The sequence below is a fragment of the Colletotrichum navitas genome (assembly GCF_030913465.1).
Source record: "Colletotrichum navitas strain CBS 125086 chromosome Unknown LY79scaffold_13, whole genome shotgun sequence".
Classification (NCBI taxonomy): domain Eukaryota; kingdom Fungi; phylum Ascomycota; class Sordariomycetes; order Glomerellales; family Glomerellaceae; genus Colletotrichum; species Colletotrichum navitas.
This window is the reverse complement of record NW_026850559.1, coordinates 505,211-530,451: the sequence shown is the minus strand read 5'-3', so window position 1 is coordinate 530,451 and position 25,241 is coordinate 505,211. Positions and strand designations below refer to the sequence as shown.

Sequence of the window (25,241 nt, the reverse complement as noted above, 5' to 3'; positions counted from 1 at the left end):
CTAAGTACACATCGTTTCCGTCCGAACCTCGCCTGGCGCGGGCGGCCCCTGTCAGCTCATCGCTGCTGCATTGCATAAGGTAGGTACGGGAGACAGAAAGACGTTTCCTTCGCGGCAACCCCCCCCACACCACCACTAGCAAACACCCCCAAACCCCGCCTCTCTGGCACCCGCAAGGTACCAAGTCACGGACACTACCGTAACGGACCACCGGCTGTGGGAAAGGCGTCCAAGCCACGTCCGCGCTCGCTCGCATGTCTAAACCGTCCGAAGTGTTGGGCCAAGAGTCAATTCGAAAAAGTTCTCTCGTCTCGTCTTCTTCTCACTGCCTTCCTCTTTCCTTGGCCACACGATGAAAAAGACCTGGCAAAGACACTTCGCAAGATTCTCTTAAAAGGACAGTATTGCGGTTCGTGACCAGTGAGCATCGCTAGGGTGCCACGTTATTATTATATAGTATGGCTATAGCAGGACTCCGAAGACCATCCCGCCTACGTACAGTTTCCCCTAATCCCCAACCCTTCTTGAAAATCTGCTTTTACCCCTCTACCCCATCCTCGAACCAAATAATAAATGATAGTTCCCACGCGATTGTGAACACACACAATCGCTGGACTCAGCATCGCCGAGTAGCTTCGATAAGGTTGCCCATATGTTTACCATTCGCGTCTTTCCACGGTCCATATGTAACAGACTATTCCATTTGGGCATCCGTCGGCCACAACATGGCTTTTCCCGAGTCGTCTGACGTGTCCAGCTCGCAGAGAATCTAGAAAAAAAAATCTTGTGTCGTTGTCCTTCCTTGTACAGAATTGCGCGATCATAGCTGACCCCCTTATCTTTGCCTCCCCAATCCCTTGAACCGTGTTCTTTTCTTCCAGATTGGGAGACCGCCACTCCTTGCCCGTGTGAGCCCCAGGAACAAAAGAAATGTTGTCTTTGGTATAGAGCGCCATCAGCAGCCCTTCCAGTCTATAGTATCGGGTATTTCGAAACAGCTGAGTCGATGAAAAATATGAAGAAAAAGGCAGAAATAGAGATATGCGCAATGGCGGAAAAGTGTGCCGCCCTGTGGTATCGAAGATATCGTAGAGTAATCGAAATGCCACCCTGCCCCCCCCAATATAGGGGCAAAAGGAAAACCAAGATCCGGAATGAAGACCACCTCAGTCTGGATGAGGTCGGTTACACCGGCAAACGCCAAAAAGAAAAAAGAAAACACCAGACCCATGCATGTGAGTACGCAAGAAACTTTTGCGGTGAACTGGGCACAGGCTCGAGGCCGCCGCCGCCTTAGAACCGGTTACTGGCCGCCCAGATACTAGCGGACGCCGAAGCAGCCCATTCGCTCTCCTCATATGGGGGCGTAGGCCACTTGTATTGGCTCTCGGCGCCGTGTGATTTTTGGAGGTTCAAAGGTTTAGGAGCGACGGCTTCGTGGTTGTCGCCGAAGAGGACAGAGTTACCGTTGGCCGAGGGGGACGGGGTCGGGTACGGGTTCGACATGCCAACATTGCTGGCAGACTGACGCAAGCCGGGTTTTCCGTCCTTCTCAAGGCGGTTCATGGCGCGGTGCGTCGAGTTTAGAACCTCATCGAGTAACTCGTCCTCCTCATCTGGTGCATCGTAGTGCTGCACACCCTGGCGTCGGGTTCGGTTCGAGATTGGCACAGTTCCTCTTGCAGCCACCATCAGGTTGTCGACTGACCGCGGCTGATGTTGCGGCAAAGAGTGGTGTCTCTTGAGAGTGCTACTGGGGGTAATGAGGTGCGCGGGGGGAACAGGAGCGTGATCCTGGTTCTGCTTCTGCTTCTGCTGAACATCTCTAAGGGCCTTGTCAAGCGGCTCGTAGATCTCGGTAGGCTTTGGCGGGGGGGTAGGCGCGTTGTCAATCACCATGGAGGACCGGTTGCTGTTCCAAGGGCCGCAGCCAGTCTGGGCTTCGACATCGTCAGAGTTGGGCGACATGGGGGCCTGGTGCCTGCCTGAGAAACGGCGGGCGCGTTTCCTTAGGTGCGAAAAGAAGCTTTCCTTCTGACCATTAGGCGGCGATGCGAGACCGCCGTTGCCGTTCAGTGCCCTCTCGGCCTGCTGCCGGTGAATCTCCGCATAGTTGTTAGTGCTCGAGGCAACCGACAATTGCCTGCCAATTTTCTTCTTGTCTTCAACCTGAACTGCACGGTGCCGGCTGTTGGCGTACGAGTCGTTGTAGGTAACACCGTTCCTCGCTTCGGCGGTCACGGCGTCGGACAGGGGAGAAATGGGACGGATCGTAGGGAGTATCGGCATGGGGGCAACGTTTGATGGGCCGTTTGACCAGGTCGTGCGCTTTGGCTGGGCAGGACGCGTCTTGGCGACGGGGACCTCGTTCGTCGTTTGCGAAGGAACGGGAGAAGGTCTCGGTGTTGGATCTTTGGAAATAGGTTGAGGGACAGCAACCTCGGCGCTTTCCGAGCGACCGATCAGGGATTTCCTGAACCAAGACGGCTTGGAAGATGTGGGGGTAGAAGAATTGGAGTTGGCGGTGCCCTTGAGATCAGACTGCTTGCGGCCCAAAATCCTCGAAGCCGACGACTTCGGCCTCAGAGGGTCAACGGCGTCAGCAAAGTACTCGTGGGCAATCGCCTGGGTTGAAGTAGGGCGAGCCTTGGGGTCCCACATGAGGCACCACGTAACGAAGTGACTCAGTGAAGCGGGCCACTGGGGTTGTTGCAAAATCGTGTCCATGGCATGGGGCGCCATCTTGGGGAATGAGAAACCGAGCTTGCCGGCGAGTCTGGTGCCGTCCTTCCATTCACCGCCGCCAACACGGCCACCAGATTTGTTGTACCAGTTCCCGGGGCTTCCCATAATCTCGCAGACCCTCCAAACTTGGTCGACCTCGTTTCCGCCAGGGAAGAGTGGCTTGAGGGTAGCGATTTCGACGGCCATGGCACCGACAGCCCAGATGTCGACGGGGGCCGAATACTCACCGGCACGAAGAAGCACTTCGGGCGCACGGTACCATCTCGTCGAAACGTACGTTGTGTAGGGCAACCTGGAGTGCGTTTCGCGAGCGAGACCAAAGTCGGCGATCTTGACAGTGTAACTGGGGGGTGTAGAGGGAGGTGTGACGAGGGCCGAGTACCTGCGGAAAGACGTGACGGCGTCTTGGTGGGCAGAGGTGGAGACGAGGATGTTCTCGGGCTTGATGTCGCGATGGAAAAAATGGTGTGCGTGGATATGCTCAAGACCGTGCATGATCTGGAAAAGAATGCTCTTGACGCTGGCGTTGTCGAGGCACTTGTGGTCCCTGGCCTTCATCAATTGATACAAGTTGCCCTCCATGTACTCCATGGCGATGTGCAGCTTCTTGCTGTAGGGATCGAGGAAGATGTCGAGGGCGGGGACGAGGTGGACATGGTTGGGAAGCGTTTTGAGGAAGACGACCTCGCGAAGTTCCAAGCACGGGGCGAAGGACTCGAATGTCTTCTTCATGGTTTTGATGGCGACCTAAAAATGCACCCGGTAAGCTGGTGATGCAGCGGGAGCGATCTGCAGGAACTTACCACTGTGCCGCGGCGAGCCACGCTAGCACCTGCGCTACGGACTCGGGCGAGGACGACACTGCCAAAGCTACCATCCCCGATTTCCTTGAGCACTTCGAACCTGTCTTCAAGGGCCATGTTGTTGGCAGAGTGGGATGAGGACCCTCTATGGGTCAAATCGTGTGCGACCGTCATCTTGTGTGGTTTTGTGGTGGGTTGTGATCGTTGATTCCAGTCAAGATCCTCGTGACAACGGTGTTTCTGGGGGCGGGTCAGCTGGTCAAGGCCGCTTCTCAGGCGTGAGCCTGGACCGTACCAATGCTGAAGCGAACTAGGAGGAGCTCTTTATAAGAGCCGCTTGCGAGATCTGTGGCATTCAGACCGGCCTTGGTTGAAGAGCTATCCGTGTTGCAGTATGATCGGGGTACCGTTGGTTAGGTGGCAGTGTTTGGTGAAGAAGTGTTGAAAGTTGAGGCAAAGGAAAATGGTGTGCGTGTGTTGTTGCTTGTATTGGGTCGGGACGGTTGATGTTGGAAATAGGGAAGAAAAAGCGTGAATGAGTGAGCTGGGATGGACCAAGAGAGCGAAACCAGATGAAGAAGAGGAGACAACGAGGGGAATAGGCGAGGACCAGGAGGTGGTCGATATTATTAAAAGGGCCAGGTAAGGGTCCAGGGGGTGAGAATGGAGCTAGAACCAGTCGATCGGGGATGGATCCTCAGGCGTGGGTATCCAGAAGGTACACGATATTGTGAGGTACGTGGGTCGAGATGATGAGGAAGCGACCCTGGGAAGGTGAACGGGGGGGTTGGGCGACGGTTGACCAGGCCTTGTTGGTTTCTTCGCTTGGGAAGTAGAAGCGTGTCGAATTGTGCGTGAAGCTTGGCTGGGCGGAGAGTGATCACTACCGTACGAGGCGATATCTACGTAGTGGCGGCGGCGGTGTTGTTGTCGTTGTTTTTTTGTTGTTGTTTCTGTACGACCGTCCCTGTCTGCGATGCGAGTGCTTGGATGCAGTACAGGAATTTGCATGCAGATGCGAATTTATCAGGCGGGAGTCGACCGGTGCTTTGCTTAATGGGATAGCTAAGCTGCTTGCTGGTCTGGAGAACAGCGACGCATCCGAGTGTTAAAAACGAGGGACGGAGAAACGGACAAGAGTGGAAGGGGCAGGGAAGTTGGAGGGAGGGGAGGAGCAGGCGAGGGGATGGAAAGGGAGAGCGGGAATGAACGGGGTGACGAGGGACGGAGAGAGGCGAGAGAGAGGGCGAGACAGCGTGTGTGGTGTGTGTGAGAGAATGAGAGGGAAGAAACCCACACGATCCAGCAGAGTGATTCACCGTGGACCCGCGCGTCGGGATGGGCGAGGACGAGGGTGATGGGGGCCAGCAAGCCTTGAGGACAAGATGAGCAGCAAGAGGTACTTCCGTAGGTACTGGACGGTGTGTAGGTATTGTGTAACTCGGCCAGGGCCAAAAGCGTGGTGCTTAACGCCGTGCAGGGTGAAATTAATTGAAGTGACCGGGTGGGAGATGGGAGAATGGAGCGAGGAGCCGTCCACTATGCCGTCCACTATGCCGTCCAGTCGAAGGTGGCCAGGGGCCCGTTCATAGCATGAATGAATGAATCTGGGGGGTGAGAGAAGTAAGAGAGTGAAAGGCGCTGCGATAGGGGTACAATCTCGCTAATGGTTTGGGTGGGAGGGGAGTTGTGCCTTTTTTTTTTTTTTGTCTTTCCCTCGAGATCCCTTGGCGGGCCAATTTGCGCTGGAGGGTGTGCAAAGAGAGAAGGGGGGGGAGGGGGGGTGCAGGCGAGCTTTGGGGAGGAGCCTGGGATATGGGCGAAAAAAGCCTAGGTGAGGTAGGGGTAGGGGACCAGGGTCAGGTTGTGAGCAGGTGTGTGTGTGTGTGTGTCTCTCTCTCTCTCTCTCTCTCTCTTCTGTCTTGTCTTGTTCCGGAGAAAACAGAGGAAGAAGAAGCGGCGTGCGTACACGTTGCGGAGATGTTGTATGCGCGTACGCAAGGTACCGGGTGCTGGTTTGAAGAGAGAGACGAGTGAGAGAGTACGTGCCTCAAAAACAGAGGACACGATAAATAAGGTAAGGGGGAAAAGATGATGATGATGATGATGATGATGATGGTGGGTTGCAGCTGGGTCGACTTGGTTTGATTATGTTCGGACGTTGGTGCAAGTGCGCGGCAAGGGTTTCTCGTTGACTTTCTTCTTTTTCCGTTCCTTTCTGTCGAGCGGCCAGGAGTCTAATGTGTCTGATGTATCTGGTTTGTCTGGTCTTGTGGTGGTTTTGGTGGTGTGCCTGATGCCTGATGGCTTGTCGCTCGGATCCTTAGGATAGATTATCGTTGATTGGAATTGCAATCCTCTCCGTCTAGACTGTCGATGGTGTTGACCTCCTCTCCCGCCGTCACGGGCCACGGGCTGTCTAATATGTCCGTGGCCTCCCATCAATTCCTTCGTGCTTCACCTCCCCGTCTCTCAATGTTGTTTCCTTCCCACCTGTTGACTTGACAGACAGACGACATTTGACCGGTTGAACGGGAGGACGAGGGGGGTTGCATATGCACACCGCACCGCGCACGTCTTTCACCAGACTTTCCCCCAATGCGGTCCACTCCAGACAGACGGTATGTGAGTTGATGGGGCAGCGGCGATGCTTGATGAACTGGCATAACCCAACTGAGCATCTATGGCCGGGGCGGTCGGTAGTGATGACACAGAAACGCAGAGCTCATTGCCCAATGTAGCATGGCTTGGCCCGCTTGAACTCAGTCGTCCGCGAATACACTTCGGCGAGGCAATCAGTCTCTGGACATGGGAGGTGCTGCAGATTACTGCGAGCCGTGACAGCGACACCAACTCCAATCCCAGCCGCAGTAGCAGGGAGAGAAAAAGTCAAAATAATCAGGGACAGTGCGAAGCGACTCAGTGCATGCAAGCCAGCGGCAGCAATACTGTCAGCATCATTAGCATCTGCAAGAGTAGATGCCATCAGCAACGCCGGCCGGAATGGACGGTGCTACGTTCCGAGGCATATTGCTGGTTCGGTGCCGCCAAAGCCTCGGACGCAATGTGCGTGCAGCCAAGGGAAACGGGGGATAGCCGCTGACATCGTTGGCCAAAACGCCCACCCGGCCGGCCCAACTGGGACTACTGGCACTACTTGTCCTTGTCCTATTAGTAGAAAAGCCCTGGATTGGAGAGGCTCGGCCAAGAGGCGCGTGCAGAATGAATAGTGCGCACCTCGGCGCAGCGGAGCAAGTAATATGTGTGTGCGGTGTTGTGATGTGCCAGCACAACATCCCAACAGCTGGGCTGCTGATGTATCAACGCAGACACAATCAGCATCCGTCAAGATGCCGCAAGTATGGCGATGCCTCAGGCCAGGACACAGCGGACCGAACGCAACGCCAGCGTACCGTTCCTGACGGTGAGCGCATGCACAAATGCCACGCCGCAGGTGGCAGGGCATGACGGGGAACCAGGATCGGTTATGGCGCTCCGCGATGGCAAATCCTGCAGCCTTATTCGATGATGTGTGCACAAGAGGTGGGACAACGGGGGCCCTTCGTCGTCTGGTGAATGATGCGCTCCAGGAATCGGCTCCCATCTTGTTGTATTCAGTGTACATGATCGTATCCGTACTCTGGCGAGTCGTACCCTTTTTTTTTTTTTTTTTTTTTTTTTTGCCTTTCTTATGCCTGTCGTGCCTCTATCGCTCTTGGCACGTACCAGTGCCAGTGCTGAATGCTAGTGAACCGGTCAACGTCCTCTGTGGTTTGACGGTGGTAAGTAAGTAGGGAGACCCTGGCAAGTTGACAACGTCCGTGGCAAGGGACCCAAGAAGAAGAACAATGCGGGCAGTACGGAGTACGGATACCACAGTGACGCCCGGCACCGGCGGACGGGCGTGTTGGACGCATAGGAACGCCTTGATCTGGATGACCTGACCTGCAGTTACTGTGGTATTCTTTGGGGGCCGGATATGGAGGGGAGGCATTTGAAGCGGGGAGGCAAAAAGAAAGTGGCCATGTTCCTGCGTTCCTGCGTTCAACGTTGGTAGGAGTCAGGTTGGCCGCTGTTCGACTGTTCAGGCGCATGAAGACGCGTTTCCACTCCTCGCACCACACCGGGAGCAGGAGAAAAGGGGAACCCAGCCAGGTGCCGCAAGCTTGCTGCTCCTCGCCAACGCTAGTGTGTCCCTGTAGGTACTGTATCCGTAGGCTGGGGAAAAGGGTCGTCGACGGCGGCAATAATCAGAGGGGTCCAGGTCCCGGTCCTCGTCCTGATGGTGTGTATCCGTAGGCAGGTAGGTAGTTACTGTATCTGCAGCGTACCGCACTACCTAGGTACTAGTGCATGATGTGTGTCATCCATAGGGGCAAAGGACCCTTAGGTGTCAGTGTGTCCTCCAGCTTCTCCATCAGGTCAATTGTCATTTCAAGCCTTGAAACCGAGCTCGAGGCGGCGTTTTTTTATGCATAGGCTATCATATCACAAAACAAGAGAAATAATGAAAAAGGGGCTCGCGCCTCGGGGAAGGTGGAAAGTGGATACAGCTTCATCTTTGATGTCTGCCCGTTTGGTCGGTAGTGTACTCCGTCCCTACCTGAGTAGGGAGGTAGGTACCTTTAGTAGGTACCTATAGGCCGTCTACCTGGTGGTGTATTAGGTAGGCAGTTAAAGATAGGTACGTACCGCCAATTACGGGACCACGCTAGGTACGTACCTGATTTGTCGTTGCCTCCTGTTTGGTGTGGTTGCGGCAGGGACGTACCGCGGGCGTTGGTTTTCGCAACGCGACGTAGACGCGATCAAACAACGATCGGGACGTGGCAGAGGTTCGATGTTCAAGCGCAAAGCAGCATGAGGTAGAGTTCTTTTCCTGCCGCAGCTCGCTTCGACTCCTACCAATCAGGCCGCACCGCCAGGCAGAGCTACCGTTTCCTTCAAGAACACTCCGTACGGGTACAAAGTATCCTACCTACCTACCGTCCTACCTAGTAGGTAGGCATTCACGTCGCCTTCCGTGTCTGATAAGATCCGCCCCAGCGCACGTGCCATTGTCATGAGTCCTATTCGGGAATGGGGAGCGTACTACGTAGAGCAAATGGCACCGGCTGGCGAGACGAGTTCAAAACAGGGAAGAGCCGAGGGGCGAAGGAAATTGTCCAACGCCGGCGAGTCGATCAACCGGGGGGGCAGGGGGGCCACTTCGCACTACACCAGGGGCCCCAGAGGTTAAAGCTGCCCAAGCAAGATTGGCCGGCAACGTTGGGCTTCACGCCTCGAATCCTCGATTGCCATCATCCCGTCCTCCGTCCTTCCCATGGACGCCAGAAGAGGGCCAGAATGCCTGCCGTTGTGCATACGGATACATAGCGCCGCCAATAGATCGTGGTGCTGTGCCGGACTGCCCGCACAAGCCCCCAGATGTCCGATTACGCCGTCAGGCCTTCTTCTAGTGCTACGATGCTCAGGTACCGCGCCACATCCTTCCTCCTTGCTGTGAGGGAGGTACTCGGTATCTGGAGCGCCTTGCATTGGTGGATGGCCTTGCTGAAGCTGCCGCATCAGTGCCTTCGGCACCATTGGATGCCAGATGTCAGGGGCACAGAGGGCCGGTGGAAGAATCTGAATGGTGGTGTGTGTGTGTGGGGGGGGGGACGTGACGAGTCTGATGACCCGACCCCAAGCAACTGGTGAGTGGAGGCACACATCTTGTAAACACCGCGGTCCTGCCTGCTGTTAAACACTCACAGAAACCTCGTCGTGACCTGTGGTGGAGAGGAAACGTGGAAACGCACCCTGCAAACTTATGACTGTGTAGGTGTTTCCTGACGTTTCACGTGTTGACATTAAACACTACTACGTAGTATCGATGCAGGATGCGACCCCAGTATTGGCCGACAGCTACATACACTGTCGCACATTATCGCTTGCCCATAATCATAATGAGATGATGGAAAGCCAAACGTCCTTAAGCCTTAACGCAAGCCAGCAGTGCGGAGCACTCACGTTATTGGTATCCGCCATGTGCCCTTGCACTTAAGTTACCGGCTCACTTTGTTTGGGGCTTGCGGAACGGCCCTAACAGACCTTTCTTGTGTAGCTTCAATCCATACCTTGATTCGTCAGAGGGAAAGAATAAGGACAGAGACGAATGTCAGCGCACAAGCCCGGCTGGGTAAGCGAGCTGCTGATCCCCGACATCCCGATACATGATGACATCGGCCGGACTTGAGGTCATTGATCTTCCTTTTTCTCTCTGCATCCGTACCTGGCTCAAGCTTGATTATTGATAGAGAAGGCCATGGCGGGGTGGCTGGGATTGTCCGTAAGGACATGACTGTGTGGCCAAAGAAGGGAGGGCATCAGTGTGGGCCGGCAGCATACGTACTACGTAGGTAGTAAGTCAGGAACAGGAAAGAAAAAGCAAGAAAACAAGAACAGGGGCGCAGTGGGAAGAAAAACGTGGAGGCAGCCCATCAGGTCATTTGTCAATTGATGAGCGACCTATGGGCACGCCCGCCATTACCAGCAGTCTGGTGTTGGCTGTTGTGACCCGGGAAAATGATGAAACACGACGGGAAGGTTGCGGGAAAGGGGATCAAAAGGCCAAAAAGAAAGACTGGATGATGGCATGACAGCACTGACTACCAAAGCGCAAAAAGGGGAGGATACAAGGGGGCTTCTGATCGTTCTGGCCCAGAAATGGCAACGAGCTGCATGAGTATTGCACCTGCCCGCTGACGCAGTACGAATGCTTTTAATGACATAAGGTGATTCATGAGAGAGGAAAAGGCGTCTAATCGCTTCCAAGACACGCACGCCATTTGAGTAGCGACCGCCGTTACCGCGACATCCAAGTCACTTTGAGAGCGTTCGATCCTGTCGTTGCAACGCAGCTGCGAACTCAAATGTTCAGCTGCTTCTCTGAGTGTAGCTGCCGGGACGCAAGGACTGTCTGTCAACATAGGATGGCTCGCTTTTGTGCACCCCCAAACTCTCCCCAGTACCAGCCATATGAGCCGAACCCAATGGGCAAACTCGACTGGCCGAGGCAGTAAGGTGCCGCCTAGCAGTTATATTCGTGCTGTGTACCTCCAAATTCTGGTTGAGCTGGTTCCCAAATACTGGAAGCCGGGACGGGTGATGGAGACCCCTCCCCTCCCCCATTCAATTTCAACCCCTCTCGCCTGTGAATGCGTGCCAGGAGTTTGGCGCTAGGGGGATGATTGATCTTTTGGGAAGCCTCGCCGTTGCCCGCGCCAACCAACGGAGCTCATGGAAGGAAGAGAGAGAAAAAGGACCCTCATTCCGCTTGTCCCGAGCCAGCAGCTTGTCGCAACGAGATAATCAGTGGAGCGTACCAGGCCCATGATACACCACAATCCGCCGCAACCTGCCGAAGGGAATGTTCGATATTTCTTGGGGCCCATCGTATGGAAAACGTCTGGAACATGTCCTCTGTCAGTATACTACATACAATGTACGTATGCGATAGTCCTGCTCTGACGGAGCGACAAGACCTCCAGGTTTTCAAGACTGGGATGCCATCTTGCCACTGCATACACCCGTTCCTGCGTCTTTACGTCTGCCACCCCAACACTAGCGTGCCAAGTGCCAGGAAATGCGATCAATTACTCTGTACAGAGCAGCACATACCACTAGGTATCACCTCATATCGGCATCAATACTCGTGTCGACCTTGGTTCTTTTCCAGGGAAATGATGTTTGTCAAACCCCCGCCACCGAACATCCTTTTTCGTCGACCTTCCCCTCCCCCTCCCCCTCCCCCTCCCCCTCCTCGCATTCCATGGGCCTTTCGTTTTGATTAGCAACTACATAGTAGACAGGGACCATCATCCTGGGAAGGGGGCGAGAGCTGACGATCGACATACGCCATGAGGAATGTTGGGCGCCGCGCCGTCGGGGCAATCTGAGAGCCACTTTCCGCGAGTTTGTGCCGTCAGACGACGACGCCAGGACGACCAGGCTCTTGGACGTGGATCCACCATGTGCATACAGGTAAATATGGATGCACAAATTGTTCATTGACTTAAATGATATATGTTTTTAAGCATCATGCTGCCAATATGCATCCCTCGGTAACCGGTATCTCAGATTGTGTAAACACAAATCCCATCTATCGCAGGAATGTTTGGAGCTTGACGGTCCGTTGGCTGGGTTCATCGAGGGCAGAAAGACTCTACATATTTAGTGAAGAGTCCGAGCCTGCATAAGCGGCTGGGTGGGCTCAATGTTTCTCGTCATTTGACTGGCTCCCAATCGTCAAGGCTAGTACGGCTATGCGTCTTTTCGGTTTCCGGCATGCTCCTATAACCCTTAACTCTTCACAGCTGTGTTTCTCAGAACGATCATATCCAGTTTCATGAGGGCCGCGGGCTTCTCAAGGCCGCGGGCCTGCACATCCCTGTAAACAAACATCAAGGTCTCCCGTTCTACGCGGAAGAAACGTGAAACCCCCGGCAGCCTCAAAATCATACTTTAGCAAGAGACTGCAACATTCTGCGACCCAACCCATTAGTCGAGACGCCAGGGTAGCGAAAGATACAATAGCAAGAAAGTGTGATCAGATCCTGTAAGTTGCTATCTGTGGATGTGTCGAATGCATGTCACGAGGAGCTCGCAGCGGCAACCACCATCTCGTCTTCAGGTGCTCTTTCAGCCACTTGAACTAGGTACTTCATGCGCGTGGCCTAGGTAGCATCTCCAACTTGCACACCGCATGCGGCCCGATGGGTTAGGGCCCCAAGATTCCCGTTCAACGTTGTTTGTCTGCTTATCTCTGCAGGTTTAGTTCGCCTGTACCACGTGGCTGCCGTCACCAGACCTGCCCTTTCGACAATGCAGCATTGCCCATGTCTCCGGAATGCGTCGGTTGAGTCCCCAAAAGCAGCAAGCAAAAGATGTTTGGGGAAAGAGCCCTACAGGTGCAAGCTGGCTGAAGTAAAACTAACGGTTCACACAAAACCAACAAAGAATAAGGTTGGAAAACCTAGAAGCGCGGCCCCAAACAGCACCGGTAGCTGCTACGGAGCCTTATCCGTGTTACCTTGTTGGGAGCGCCGATAGCCGGCCCCACTAATCTGTCCTTCCTTCCCGAAGTTGGTCGTCGTTGAGGAATTTTTTTTTTTCTCTTACCGACGACGTCGCGCTCTTTTTCGTCGTTCCTCTCCGGACTGTATCGCTCCCTCGTCCAGAAAGAAGCCAGAAATCCTCCATCTCACCTGCGTCGAGTCGAAACACGGATTACCAAGTCCTCGAGGTATCGCTTCTGTTTCCCGGCTTTTGTCCTTGCCCCGAAGCGCGCGAAAAACCCCAGCGTGGACCCTGCCCATCCTGCTAAGAAAATACCCCGCCATCGGATACCCCGCCACGACAGAAGCCATCTCGAACGCTGACACCAACACCGACGACGATAACTCGCGCAACGGTTGCCAAGTTCAATACAGGAAGTGCGCATCCCTTACTATCGATAACGGTATCGTCACGAACCAGTTCCGAGAGGCGCATCTAGATCCTGCTCTGCCAGCCTCCATCCACACCAACCTTTTTGTACACCAACGCCCAAAAGAGTCGCAACAATATGTGCGGAATCATCGGTATATGTCTGGGTGACTGGGACCACGAGTATGACTCTTGCGATGCCGCGCAGGAGCTGCACGAGGCCATGTACCTCCTTCAGCACAGGAACGTATAATATATCCTTCGATGAGGAGTATGTTCTAACCTGTCACAGAGGTCAGGATGCTTGTGGTATAGCAACATCATCGTAATTTTGAACCATCTTTGAGGCGAACGTTCAGGTGCTAATCGTAGTAGGAAGCACGGACGCATCTATTCCTGCAAAGACGCCGGCATGGCTTCCAAGGTCTTCAATGATGGAAGGAGAGTCATCGACCTCCCTGGATGGATGGGCATTGGTCACTTGCGTTATCCAACCTGGGGAAGTAGTGGGTAAGTGTCTCTCTGCATGCTGTTGGACCTATAAAGAATGCATACTGACTATTCCCTTCAGGCGTGCTGAAGGTGAGCTTCGAGGCTAATTCACGTTGATTGAGGATAAACTAACGAAAACCAGCCCAGCCATTCTACGTCAACAGCCCGTACGGCGTGTGCTTATCCCACAACGGCAATCTCATTAACGCCGAAGAGCTCCGTGAATTCCTGGACCATGAGGCGCATCGCCACGTTAACACCGGCAGTGACTCCGAGTTGATGCTTTCTGTGTTTGCAAATGAGCTCAACGAGACAGGAAAGGCACGTGTCAATGAGAACGACCTATTCAGCGCCTTGGAGCGAACCTACAAGCGCTGCAGGGGAGCCTGGGCCTCGGTCATCATGCTTGCTGGGTACGGCGTGTGTGGATTCCGCGACCCCAATGGAATCCGACCTCTGGTCTGGGGCTCCCGACCCTCTCACACTCTTGAGGGTGCTGTGGACTACATGCTTGCATCCGAGTCTGTGGCGCTGAAGCAGCTGGGTTTCTCAAACATTACAGACGTTCTTCCAGGACAGGCCGTCTTGTTTAAGCGCGGTTCGCCCCCGGTCTTCAAACAGATTCAGGAGATGGAGTCCTACAGCCCTGATATCTTTGAGTACGGTGAGTTTACAGATGGCCCAGTCTCTGTTGCTCCAAATATTGACAAGCGCAATGCTAGTGTACTTTGCGCGTCCGGATACGACCATCGACGGCATTAGCGTCCATGAGTCTCGTAACCTGCAGGGTGTCAAGTTGGCCGACAACATCATTGCAAGGCTGGGCGAGGAGGCTGTCAAGGACATTGACGTTGTCATTCCTATCCCAGAGACTTCGAACACGGCTGCCGCAGCCCTGGCAGAGCGGCTCAAGAAGCCGTACTCCATGGGCTTTGTCAAGAACCGTTATGTCTTCCGGTCAGTCGATATTGCCCTGTTCGGATTGATTTCGAAAGCATCATTACTAACACCATACCGCTTCAAGCACATTCATCATGCCTACCCAGAGCTCTCGGAAGCAGGGTGTCCGTCGCAAGCTTAGCACAATTGACACCGAATTCAAGGGGAAAACGGTGCTTTTGGTCGACGACAGCATTGTTCGGGTATATTTGCAGTAGCCCAAAACTGCAGACAAGGTTGCTGACAGCTGAGCAGGGCACAACGAGCCGCGAGATTGTCAACATGGCACGGGAGGCTGGCGCCAAGAAGGTCATTTTCAGCAGTTGCAGTCCGGCCGTTTTGAACCCCCACGTTTACGGTATTGATCTTGCGACGCCCAACGAACTCATTGCCCATGGCCGCTCCAACTCCGAGATCGCCAAGCACATCGGCGCCGACGAGGTCATTTACCAGACCCTTGAAGACCTTGCGGCCTCATGTGCCGAGCTCTCTCCTCGCGACCCCAAGACCCAGACTTTTGAGGTTGGCGTTTTCACCGGCTGCTACGTCACTTCTATCCCTGAAGGCTATTTCGAGCGTCTCTACGAGGCCCGCAATGGCAGCAAGAAGCGGAAGGCAGTTGTTGCCAGCAGCGGCCCCACGGCGCAGGGTTCTGCAGACTCTGGCCCGGCTGCCAAGACCATCAAGACGAACGGCTTGGTGGCACGGTCCCGAGCTGAAATACTGTCCCCGCCGGGAACCGGTGCGGATATCGGGTAGGCTCTCCTCTTCAAGATACTGAGCAGGATACCTTGACTGACACATATGACCTACAGCATCCACAACGTGGCAGCTGACCCCGAGAACTAGACAAGACATATATATGATGCTTGCGTGTCCGTTCAGACGAAGAAAGAAAATGAGTGGCATACAGAAAACCAAGTTTAGGTGAGGCGTTGCGGAGAACTGGCATTTAAATCACGTTTTGCATTCATCTCTGAGGCTCTTTTCCCTCATTCCTCAGTTTGGGAGTTGGGTACTTACACTTGGTACCTAGTTGTTTAGAGGTTTGTGGCAATTCGTCCATGGGTTTCGTTTCGAACACCCTGCACATAGCCCGTAGATTAGTTAACAAGAACTGGTCTTTTTATTGTGTCGTTAGATCTGGTGATTGACGTTGGAACAAAATCGATAAACGCATCGACTGGTCCGGGATATGTGAAACGGGTCTGCACAAATGTGGATAAACCGTTTAAGTTCATATGCCGTTGGCGAGCGACACAACCGGCTGGTGCACTCGACTCCCTCCACCGACAACTGGCCCTAGTCTCGTTTTGTGCTTTCCGACGACACTAGCATGCTCTAGGCCCAGGCCCAGGCCTCCCAAGTCGGCGTCAACGGTTCCCATGCACAACAAGGCGCCAGACGGTTGGTACAACCGTGAAACGATCCACCGTCTTCAATAGTGAATGTCTGTATCAAGAGAGATCGGAGCGATGCTCCTCGCATTCCCACCCTTGGCTTGGTCACAAGCCGGACAAACCCTCGCACGGCCCCCACCTGCCAGCCCGCCGCGACTCATACCTATCCCAATTACTACCACCTGGTCGGTTCCAGGGGCCCTTGGAGCGAGAAAAAAAGAAGAAAAAAAAAAACCTCTCCCCGTGACGGAGTACAAACTCCGTACCTTCACACAGACATACAAGAGAGGACCGGGGGCCCGGTCTAGTTTGGCCAAACACCATGGTCCCGCGGTGGGCGACGCCAACCGGCACATCCGCGGTTCGACGCGGCGGGCCCATTTGGAATGACAGCCAGTGGAGTCTGCCTGGTTCCTGGGTCAGGATTCTCGTTTTGAGGATTCAATCTTCCTTCCACCCCCTCCCAGCCACCCACTCTTAATGGACTGTCTCGTCAGATGAGAGGAAACCTAGACGAGGAACAATCTCGCGGGAGGGGGCAACTGGTGGGCGTCCGGATAGTTCCCCCGTCACGGCAACATCGTCGCTTCATCGCTCCACCATCGCGCCCCCCTCTGCTCCACGGCGCTCGCCATTCAGGGGCGGGCGATCCCTCTTTACTTGGACAGCCAAGACCAATAAACCGGCAGGTAACGAATGTAACGGCCGTCTTCCCCTCCTTCGAACAATGGGGAGTTGCGTGTCTCTAACATGCCATGTCTGGCAACTTTGTCGTGTCGCCGGGATCATGTTAGTGGGTTTGCACACGGCTTCATGCTTTTTTCCCTCGAGGTCGGATCCTTGGTGGCATAGACCAGGCCAAGAGCCCAACCGCGCCGTACACCGGTCTCTTGGCGCACACACCACCCCTACTATGGCATATTTCTCGCCGTCGGGCTTGTGCTTTTCCCGCGGAACCCCGCCAAACGGGCAATGACTATGCTGGTAAATTGCCCATGCCAAGTCACGGCCGGGCCGGCTCACCAGCATGAATCTGTGAAGCTTAGGGCCCGGGGTTCCGGTCTCACCGCAAAATGGGTTCAGGGACTATTCCGGTCGGGAACCGTAGGGCCAGGAGGATCGAGGGGCCATTGTCGGCTGGGTCGGCTAGGAGCCCTACTAGAACAACGTTGCATGGCTGCATGCTATGTCGAGCATTGAGCATAAAAACAGAGATGATGAGCGGTTGTTGTGAGGCCCCGTTCCGCCCTACTGTCTCTCGACCGCGGGGCTTCACACCGCTGGCTGGGTGTTCAAGATGAAGCTAGGCTTGTCTCTCGTTCTCGACAGTTGGGGGTTGCTAATCTTGAGCCTCGCCGTTACAAGGGTGTGGTTCTCTCCCCCCCTCTTCTCAGTTCTCACACGGGCACTGGACTGGGCTGTTAGGCCCCCCCTTCGTGGTCGTGGATTGTTGTGGTCTCGTTTCTAGTTGACAACCCCTATTTCCTTCCCACGCATAGGGGACGTGCAAATTGTCTCGTGGGAGCGGCACAATCTCGAACTGGCATTCGAGGCCCGCTCGCCTGCACATCTGTGTGTTCCAGAATGGAGATTGGCGGTGATCCACGTCGATTCTATTCCTAGCCTCGTCCTCATGATTGCGTGAATTTATTCACCCGAACTACGCGTACCGAGTTTTATGACAGCAATATAGAAATGGACCTACTACGGCTAAGGGTTCAATGAGGGGGGGATCATCTATTGGAAGCAGCGCATACGGTGCAGCAGCCTCCGCGTCGAAAGCCTCTAGCTCGAACACGGGAAAAGAAGGTAAGACATTACGCAATCTCGGGAAAGAGTGGTTGTTTTTTTTTTTTTGAGGGGGGGGGGGGTGCTCAACTGAACAGATTGTGGCCCTATGTGCGGTGAACATCGACATCTCCCAGCCACAAGCTTATACCTCTGCGGATCCCTGGCTTGACTCGGGGCGGAGATCGTGATGTCGTGCCGCTGCCGCTGCGCGTGTGTGGGCTAGATTTCTAACACGGTCTCTGCAGACGGCATCGCGTTTCCGTATGCCGCGGAGTCGGCAGAGGCGTCCTTTCTCCTCCTCTTTCCCTTTCCGAGGCCCCAAGGAACGAGAACGCTCCTTCGTGCTTCTGGTATTTCTGAACCACCCCCTAGCCCAAACATCCGGATCCTGTAGGAGAGGCTGGTATGCGACATGGGGGCCCGGCTGCCCGTCTGGCACTCCGGTTAATCGCTGTCCCACAAAGCTGGAACCTGCCGATCGGCCGGGCAGACGGTTTCTTTTCCTGTCCAGGACGTCCGAAGCACGACTCAGTTTCCGCCGGGGCAACGATGTCGACGGACTGAGCAGCGGTTCGGCCGATCCCCCAAATTGCCGTTTGGCGAATTCCATTGGTCACGCGTGGAGATTGGTGGTCTCGTGAAAGGCCTCGCCTCGGCTCGAAGTCATCGTCGAAAACACGAGCTGCGGGCTGCTGCAGCCCCCCGTTGCCCTCCCTGTTCAAAGCCTACATTAGCGCCTTCCCCCCTGCTGCCTGCTGGGGCATTGAGGTTTCCATGCCGCTTCTGGAAGCTATGGAATTTTTCTTCAGGGCGACGGGCCCACCCTTGTTGGACAAAGAGCCGAGGAGCGCGGTGGGCACTCCGGATGCAGAACAGAGCATCCACTGGGCGTCGACTGGACAACGATCATGCCGCCACTTTCCCTCGCGTAATACATACGGCATGCATAAGCACGACTTGTTCGGGCCAAAGTATGCACGCCAATGCGACTGGGCACCGATGCTTCGCAAAGTCGGCCCATTTGGCCCCGGATAGCGCCCGACTACGTCCGGATTTCCGGGTGTCCGGGTGTCCGGGTACCCACCAGGCGCTGTGGCCTGGTCGAAAGCATCGGTAGACAGCCCTCGAAAAGCCAAGACTACTGACCTTGTATAGGCAGCCAGCGTTGTGAACTCCCATGGTCAGGCAGATGTTCGCCGAATGTGTGTTTCTAGAATCCTTGGGAATCTGTACGGGCACCGCAGCGCCGAGTTTGGCATGTAGTTTCGAATACCACGGTCCTCGGTTTTAGAAATACGCTTTTCAATCGCACATTGCAGATAAACGTTTGACGATGTGGTCCGCGGAAACTATACCGTACGAAGTTTTTACAATATGATATGATTGTGAAGATAGCTCTAGACATTTTCTAGTGTTTCTTTTTACAAGCTGCGGGATGAGAACCCGCACCCAAACAAAGGCTAAAATAAAAGCCTTGAAATGGATATCTTTCTCAGCAGAGAGAGACTCTGATCTTGTCGATAATCGCACCTCAGGAATGCCCTGGCTGGGCTTCGCTTGCATCTGTACGCAGAGGATGGCAGCACGCTCTGAAGAAGGTCAATTTCTACAAGCTGAAGCTGGAAGTGTCTTGTCTCGACGACTTCGACTCACTTGTTTCGCCACGAACGAGAGATATTATCCACCATATCTGTCTCAACATCGAATTACCATGCTGCTCGTATAAGTGTTGCTCAGAAGAAAGATCACCACCAGAAAAGATCGACTTCATCATCAGGGATGGGATATGGAGACTTTTTAGATTCTCAGTACTTGGAAACCAGCGGCTCACTTGGCGTTGCTGATCAATGCATACTCTCTGAGCCACTGCGAACCCTGGTCCAAGAACTTCTTAGCCACTGACGATGTTGAGCATGATAGAAACGCAACACCGGATGCGTGGAGGGCAATGAATCCGCATCATGACTTGCAGCATGCCTGGATGCGTGGCAAATAAGTTGAAACTTATCCATGGTGGGCTAGACTACGGCTCTTCGGACATATCTACCCAGTGTCTCGCGGAACGTTGCCCCGAGTTGGAGCAGTCACTTCCCTCATTATATGTCAAGACCATCGGTGTCGCATTTGTCCAGAGCTTCTCGGTACATTCATTAGCAGACTCGAGGGCCTAGAGCATATCTCTTATGAGCCGTGGGCGCCATATAGAGCTGGGCGGAGAGAAGTTTATATCATAGATGCGCACTAACGCCTGTGGCAGGAAACATAAACCTTGTCCTTTTGTCATGGTTAATTCGTGCTGACCGTTCAGCGCTGACTTTAAGAATATATCATGGATTAATATTCCTGAATGATCTTCCAAATAATCTTAAGAGACTAATAGTATTTGAAGACGCCTACAAATTTTACGAGCTATTTCCAAAGCGGCTACCTCCTGAACACTGGTCCAGCATAGTTCATCCTTCCAAGGGCTTGGTACAGTTCCTGCATATAAAAATCTCAATCTGCAGCACTTTGCCATCTCCTTCATGGTCGACGTAGAGGAAGTCTTTCGATACTGCCATTCGAGGTGGACATGGTCGCACCTACAATCTTTAGCGCTCATATCGCAGCTCCTACAGAACGACCAAAAGAACAGCAAGCAGATCCAGGCCTTGCTGTGCTGGCCCAGTGTACTTGTACAGAATACGCCCACGTTGTACACATTTGTGCTTTAGAATGATTCAAAGGCACATGCCTGTCCGTTTATGTATCGCATTGGCAGAGACGATGCCTCGGCCATTTGGCGTGGGACGTGGCGTCTAAAATTCGGTCCTCGCGTGGTCAAGTCATGGCAACTTGCTGCATCGAAGCTACGTTACCAAAACGTTCAAATATGGCAAGAGTATGTTCAAGGGGACATAGGGTCGCATGGGGATGCAATACATCATTAGGATTTGCCCTGTCAAGTTGAAGGTCCCACGCCACTTTGGTAGACTGGGAGAGAAACATGGAGCTAGGAGGAGTAATATATGACACTGCGACCTTTCGCTCACTCCCCATCGTGTGTGACCCATTGCTCAGTCGTTGTTCTATCATCGTGTATACGGGTACCCGTTATTATAGGCAGTGTCTAGGTAATTTTTTTATATACCTGCCTAGGTAGCTAGTTACTACCACGACCTACTGTTCCAGAGTAGTTGCTTCTTAGGCCTCGTGTATTTACCTGTGTATTTAGACAAACATTCAACGGGGGAGGCAACAGAGACAACGGGACTTTTCGAAACCTTTCTCCATGTGCTCCTCCTCTTGTTATTGTGCATGTGCGAGGCAGGTGAGACATCGGTTCGGTCGCTCCTTCCTACTCACTCCTTTCCTTCCGACGCTTCTTCTTACTCACCGCTTTCCATCACATTTGCGCCATTCTTATAAATCTCCTCTCACACCAGTCTGAGAACTTTGCCTACACAACAACCCATATCATCCACGCAACCCACGAGAATGTCGACCATGACCTCTAACGGCCAGAAACTGCCTGATCAGTAAGTGTTCAAGGGCCTGCTCACTGAAGACTCCAGAACTGACCAGCAGGTTTCGTTGCAAGACCGGTGGCGAATGGAAGCCTTGGTCCAGCTTCTCAGCGAAGCAGCAGAAGCTTGTCCAAAACAAGCTGAACCGCCGCGTCCGCATCGATGCTGCCAATACGGGCATGATTTGCCGCATTCACTCAGGCGAACCTGTAAAGGAGCTACAATGCGAGGGCCCATGCAACCGAATTCGGGCTCTCGACCAGTTTTCCAAAAACAACAGGTCCAATGGCGTCAATGTAGGTGTACAATCCGACCTCATGATTTAAATAGGTTTCTCACGCACACTGGGACCAGATCTGCAAGGCCTGCCAGCACTGGGTCAATACTCAGGAGCCGGGTTATGCCCCTTGGGGTGGCCCGAACACCGATCTCGACCCGCTGGAGGAGAACGATGATTTTGAGACTCGCCTTCCTACCGAGCCTTCTGATATCTTTGATCTGCATGATTATCGAGTAATGAGAATAAGCCTTTGAACCAGCCCAGACCTGCTGACATTGATACAGCCCCTTGCACCAATAACTGGCACCGACGGACTTACGAAGTTAGAGGACGATGAGGCGGGCGCCCCCTCCCTCAAGTTCGCAGGTCTCATCATCAATCATGCTAGGAAGAACATCGCCCCGCCTCACTTGGATACGGAAAGTGTAACATCCACTCGACGCGCGAGTGGATCAACCATCTCTGAATCCCCCTCTCAACCCACCCCGGAGGACCTGGGAGAAACCAGTTTGTGGCTCAGCCAGGCAAAGATTGCCCAGCCTCAGCCTCAGACAAGTGGTCGAGTGACTTACAACGCCTGGGATTCCAATGGCCGTCAGTACCAGATGTCCAAGACTCCCACTGTTCAGTCTGGTCGATCCTCGATGATGAGCGGCATGACTCCAGCTTCGAGCAGTCGCGGCCAGAGTTTGGGCAACAGCTGTCGCGAAACCGCCTTGAACAGTCGCCCTCAGAGCATCACGAATATTCGTACTCAGAATAGTACCAACACCAGTAAGCCTGCTACGGGTGGAACTTGGGATACCAAGGTAAGTCGGCAACCATCGATCTCGGAAGAAACGCGGGTTGCTAACCTAAAGGTAGGGACGGTCCTCCGATAGAAAGTATCTTACCGAGAAGGAGCATCGCGAGCTGCAGCGCAACATGCCGCAGCGACAGGTGAATGCTCCTTACGGCATTGGTGAAGACGACAGCGACGATGACGAGTAGTATAGCACTTGGGCCGCCGAGGCTCTGTGACGGCATTGCTAGAAGCATTAGCACCTCAAGCCGCGATCTTTTCTCTTATCATGTCTCTTGATCGCTCTTCATAACTTTCCTTTGTATCGAAAAAGACTTCCGCGCGAACAGGGACATCTTATTCGGACGGCACGTCCATTTATGCTCTTTTGATAACACACACAGAGTCCTGAGGTACTAGGAAAATCAAGGCCGGGTAGGGAATCAGCTTTGCTCTAGGAGATAGCGGCCTTATGAACAGGTAGAATGCATCGACCAGATCACGAAAGCGGCATAACCAGGTTCGCATGCAGTGATGTATTCCGATGGGTTAACGAGAGAAATATGCGGCATAATATACCCTAAAGACGCCCACCCTATCCGGTCTCTCGATGTTGACGCGGCTTGTCCCGTAATAGTGTGTGTAATCCCGAGACCCTACCCAGCCGGAGCGATTCTTTTTTTGAACTTGGCCCCCAAACCTTACCCAAAAACGACGTGTATGTGTGTTTCGTGCGTGTCATCCCCCGTCACAGTGACGGCCGCCGATATGCCCATGAGCACGAGCAGATGTTATAAAAAAAAAGTATAGAAAAAAGCGCCAGCATGATGCTGGTTTACGATGGTTTTGGCTGTGTTCTGACCGGCCTCGGCCGCATGTAGCCCTTCCCCTTCTCAGCCTTCCTTGGACTACAAGAGGTCCAGAAACAGAAGACTGGGCCAGAATGGCTCCAGGAACGGGTTCAGTTTGAGGGGGCTACGTGGCCTCCGTAGTCTGCCAGGCATTTCACAGCGCGATCAATAGTTTCTTCTTTCCAAGACATGCCCATCTTACAAGTCGCTGTCACGCTTGTAATATCCTGGATTGGGGTCGTTGCCCCGGTTCATCATGTCCTGGGCGTCTCCCACCTGCCGGCGCTCCGTAATCTCGCGATCCTTGAGCCTCTTATGCAGTGTATACCTCAACCCTAGCGTCAATCCTCGAGCATTCTTGTCCCTCATGACTGCTGGTCCCTATTGGAGGGGTTCTGATGAGCTGGACAGACGGTTGAGATGAAGGTAAACATCCGTTCCGTATCTGGTGATAAAGTCAGCGTTTCTGTGTGTGCACCGGATCCATTGATCCAAGGTGGCGCGGCGCGCGGAACTCACCCCTCCATGCTGATGAGCTTCAGGTCGCCGCCAAAGTATCGCGCGTACAGCCGCGAGATGGGCAGCCCATACCCGAAACCGGCCATGGGCGCCTTGAAATCGCTCTTATCAAAGTCTGGATCCAGGTTCGGTGTCCGGTCTACGGTGGTGTACATATATGTCCAAACAAGGGGAATTGAGCTTCTGGGGATGCCGCCGCCTTCATCCGAAATCTTGATGGTGATGTCTTCCTTGCCTTCAGCGACAATGACCTTGGTCACGGGGAACTCCTGCTTGTCCTGACCGTGTGTTTCGACAACGGCGCGAAGGGAGTTCTTGAGAGTCTCGAACAGCATGTGCGACAGATGCCCAGGAACGTACATGAAGTTGATGTTGGGGTTGCAAACAAGCTGGATCTTGGGCGCCTCAAAAAGCCCGTAGTGGTCCTCGCATACAAAGCGTGCGTTCTCAATGGCCTCCTGAGCGAGGTCCTGGACGTTGGTCTTGGTACAGATGATGCCGACGTAAGACGGATCACGGTGGTGGCTTTGATCGGTCAGTGCAATGTGTTGACCGATGAGCATGCGGATTCCTATTCGCGACATGTAAAACCGGTCGAGGAACGACTGAATATTGTGGTCGATTTGCATGCGCTGCCTCTTGCGCTTGTACTCCAAGATACCCTGCGCCATGGTGGTGACGACTCCGTCGTGGCGCCTCTTGATGCCGTGCAGCGCCTTTGCGAAACGTTCATTGTACAGTCGGAGCTCGGCCGGCCAATCGCCCGTGTCATCTACCATGGCGAAGTACCTCCTTGCAGCAACGTTCTTCTGTTTGCTCCAGCCATTTCCGTTGGACTGAGGGAGGGATGCATATTGGCCGTCTTCGATACTCGGATTTCGCGTCGCCTCGGAGAGCATAGAGCCTTTGCCATGTGACTTGGCCGGCTTCATCAGTCTTTCTCTGGTAGTCTTGTCTAGATCAGGTCGCGGGAGTTGTGTGAGTTCCTGCGCGGGAGGGAAACGTCAGCGAGTCATATCCGTTGTCCGTTGTGCAATATGCGATGGCAATGCCGTGACGTACCTCGAACGACTGTGCGTACCAATCCTGCACGCGCTTCACAGAGGGCATATCGTTGAGGCCATCGGGAAGCTCATCGAGTTCTTGTACACGATGGGCCAGGCGAATTGGTAGTTCCTCGGCAAGGAATTGCGAGGCACGAAAGAGAGTTCCTGGGAGCACGGAGTCGGAGTCAGCATCGAGACTGGGAAACTCGAGAGGGACCTGCGCCGATTGGCGCCTCACAAGGCCAAATGCCAAGCAGACAAGAGCGTGGGAGGACAGAAGAGAGGGCAAGGAGGCTGTAAAGACAGGTCGCCGGCCGGACGTGGAGAGCTAGGGAGGGAAGACGAACCGACAGAAGGCTTCTCTCCAAACTGCACCATTTGCCTCAAGCTCACGCCAGTTGCCGGGAAACTGGCGTAATGCCTGATGGTGTCCATCAACCTGTCTGTTTTCTTCCACGACATGATGGGCGACTGGAGATCGAGTTTCGACTATTTGGTGAAGTATGCGAATCGAACAAACAACCCCGCGTGACCGAGTTGGGAACAGCCTTTACCGAGGCTGTATGACGCAGGGCAACATGGAACTGGACATGAGCGGGCGGAGCAGCAAAGGGAGAGGC

At 53.9% G+C, this 25,241-nt stretch overlaps 7 protein-coding genes across 7 annotated transcripts; 4 read left to right on the top strand and 3 right to left on the bottom strand.

Moving 5' to 3' along the window:
* Nucleotides 1-1,293: 1,293 nt before the first annotated feature.
* LY79DRAFT_577610 (kinase-like domain-containing protein) lies at nucleotides 1,294-3,722 on the bottom strand (the record flags this gene model as incomplete). Its single annotated transcript, XM_060559892.1, has 2 exons — nucleotides 1,294-3,492; nucleotides 3,549-3,722. The coding sequence occupies 2 exons, from the start codon at nucleotides 3,720-3,722 to the stop codon at nucleotides 1,294-1,296; spliced, it is 2,373 nt and encodes a 790-aa protein (XP_060417058.1).
* A 9,433-nt stretch (nucleotides 3,723-13,155) lies between these two features.
* LY79DRAFT_667616 (amidophosphoribosyltransferase) lies at nucleotides 13,156-15,296 on the top strand (the record flags this gene model as incomplete). Its single annotated transcript, XM_060563404.1, has 9 exons — nucleotides 13,156-13,241; nucleotides 13,309-13,341; nucleotides 13,392-13,526; nucleotides 13,588-13,598; nucleotides 13,651-14,172; nucleotides 14,231-14,465; nucleotides 14,533-14,650; nucleotides 14,703-15,202; nucleotides 15,263-15,296. 9 exons carry the CDS (start codon nucleotides 13,156-13,158, stop codon nucleotides 15,294-15,296), a joined length of 1,674 nt encoding a protein of 557 aa, XP_060417057.1.
* Nucleotides 15,297-15,861: 565 nt separating this feature from the next.
* Nucleotides 15,862-16,336, top strand: LY79DRAFT_80819 (uncharacterized protein). The gene has a single exon (XM_060565135.1). It carries the CDS (start codon nucleotides 15,896-15,898, stop codon nucleotides 16,235-16,237), a length of 342 nt encoding a protein of 113 aa, XP_060417056.1. The 5' UTR covers nucleotides 15,862-15,895; the 3' UTR covers nucleotides 16,238-16,336.
* A 1,260-nt stretch (nucleotides 16,337-17,596) lies between these two features.
* Nucleotides 17,597-18,396, bottom strand: LY79DRAFT_80815 (uncharacterized protein). Its single transcript, XM_060565134.1, has one exon. The coding sequence runs from the start codon at nucleotides 18,246-18,248 to the stop codon at nucleotides 17,781-17,783; it is 468 nt and encodes a 155-aa protein (XP_060417055.1). The 5' UTR covers nucleotides 18,249-18,396; the 3' UTR covers nucleotides 17,597-17,780.
* Nucleotides 18,397-20,097: 1,701 nt separating this feature from the next.
* On the top strand, nucleotides 20,098-20,551 carry LY79DRAFT_545484 (uncharacterized protein). The gene has a single exon (XM_060557177.1). The coding sequence runs from the start codon at nucleotides 20,164-20,166 to the stop codon at nucleotides 20,350-20,352; it is 189 nt and encodes a 62-aa protein (XP_060417054.1). The 5' UTR covers nucleotides 20,098-20,163; the 3' UTR covers nucleotides 20,353-20,551.
* Nucleotides 20,552-21,124: 573 nt separating this feature from the next.
* On the top strand, nucleotides 21,125-22,414 carry LY79DRAFT_588270 (uncharacterized protein; the record flags this gene model as incomplete). Its single annotated transcript, XM_060560897.1, has 5 exons — nucleotides 21,125-21,156; nucleotides 21,206-21,440; nucleotides 21,499-21,657; nucleotides 21,709-22,233; nucleotides 22,289-22,414. 5 exons carry the CDS (start codon nucleotides 21,125-21,127, stop codon nucleotides 22,412-22,414), a joined length of 1,077 nt encoding a protein of 358 aa, XP_060417053.1.
* Nucleotides 22,415-23,254: 840 nt separating this feature from the next.
* Nucleotides 23,255-25,083, bottom strand: LY79DRAFT_588269 (mitochondrial branched-chain alpha-ketoacid dehydrogenase kinase-domain-containing protein; the record flags this gene model as incomplete). The annotated part of the gene is made up of 4 exons (XM_060560896.1): nucleotides 23,255-23,384; nucleotides 23,576-24,561; nucleotides 24,638-24,786; nucleotides 24,969-25,083. The coding sequence occupies 4 exons, from the start codon at nucleotides 25,081-25,083 to the stop codon at nucleotides 23,255-23,257; spliced, it is 1,380 nt and encodes a 459-aa protein (XP_060417052.1).
* Between the last annotated feature and the right edge of the window lie 158 nt (nucleotides 25,084-25,241).

What these genes read in the sequence shown, in the direction of transcription:
- LY79DRAFT_80819 (XM_060565135.1), top strand. Translation starts at nt 15,896, where the DNA reads ATGTCTGTATCAAGAGAGATCGGAGCGATGCTCCTCGCATTCCCACCC.
- LY79DRAFT_80815 (XM_060565134.1), bottom strand. Translation starts at nt 18,248, where the DNA reads ATGGAATTCGCCAAACGGCAATTTGGGGGATCGGCCGAACCGCTGCTC.
- LY79DRAFT_545484 (XM_060557177.1), top strand. Translation starts at nt 20,164, where the DNA reads ATGGTCGACGTAGAGGAAGTCTTTCGATACTGCCATTCGAGGTGGACA.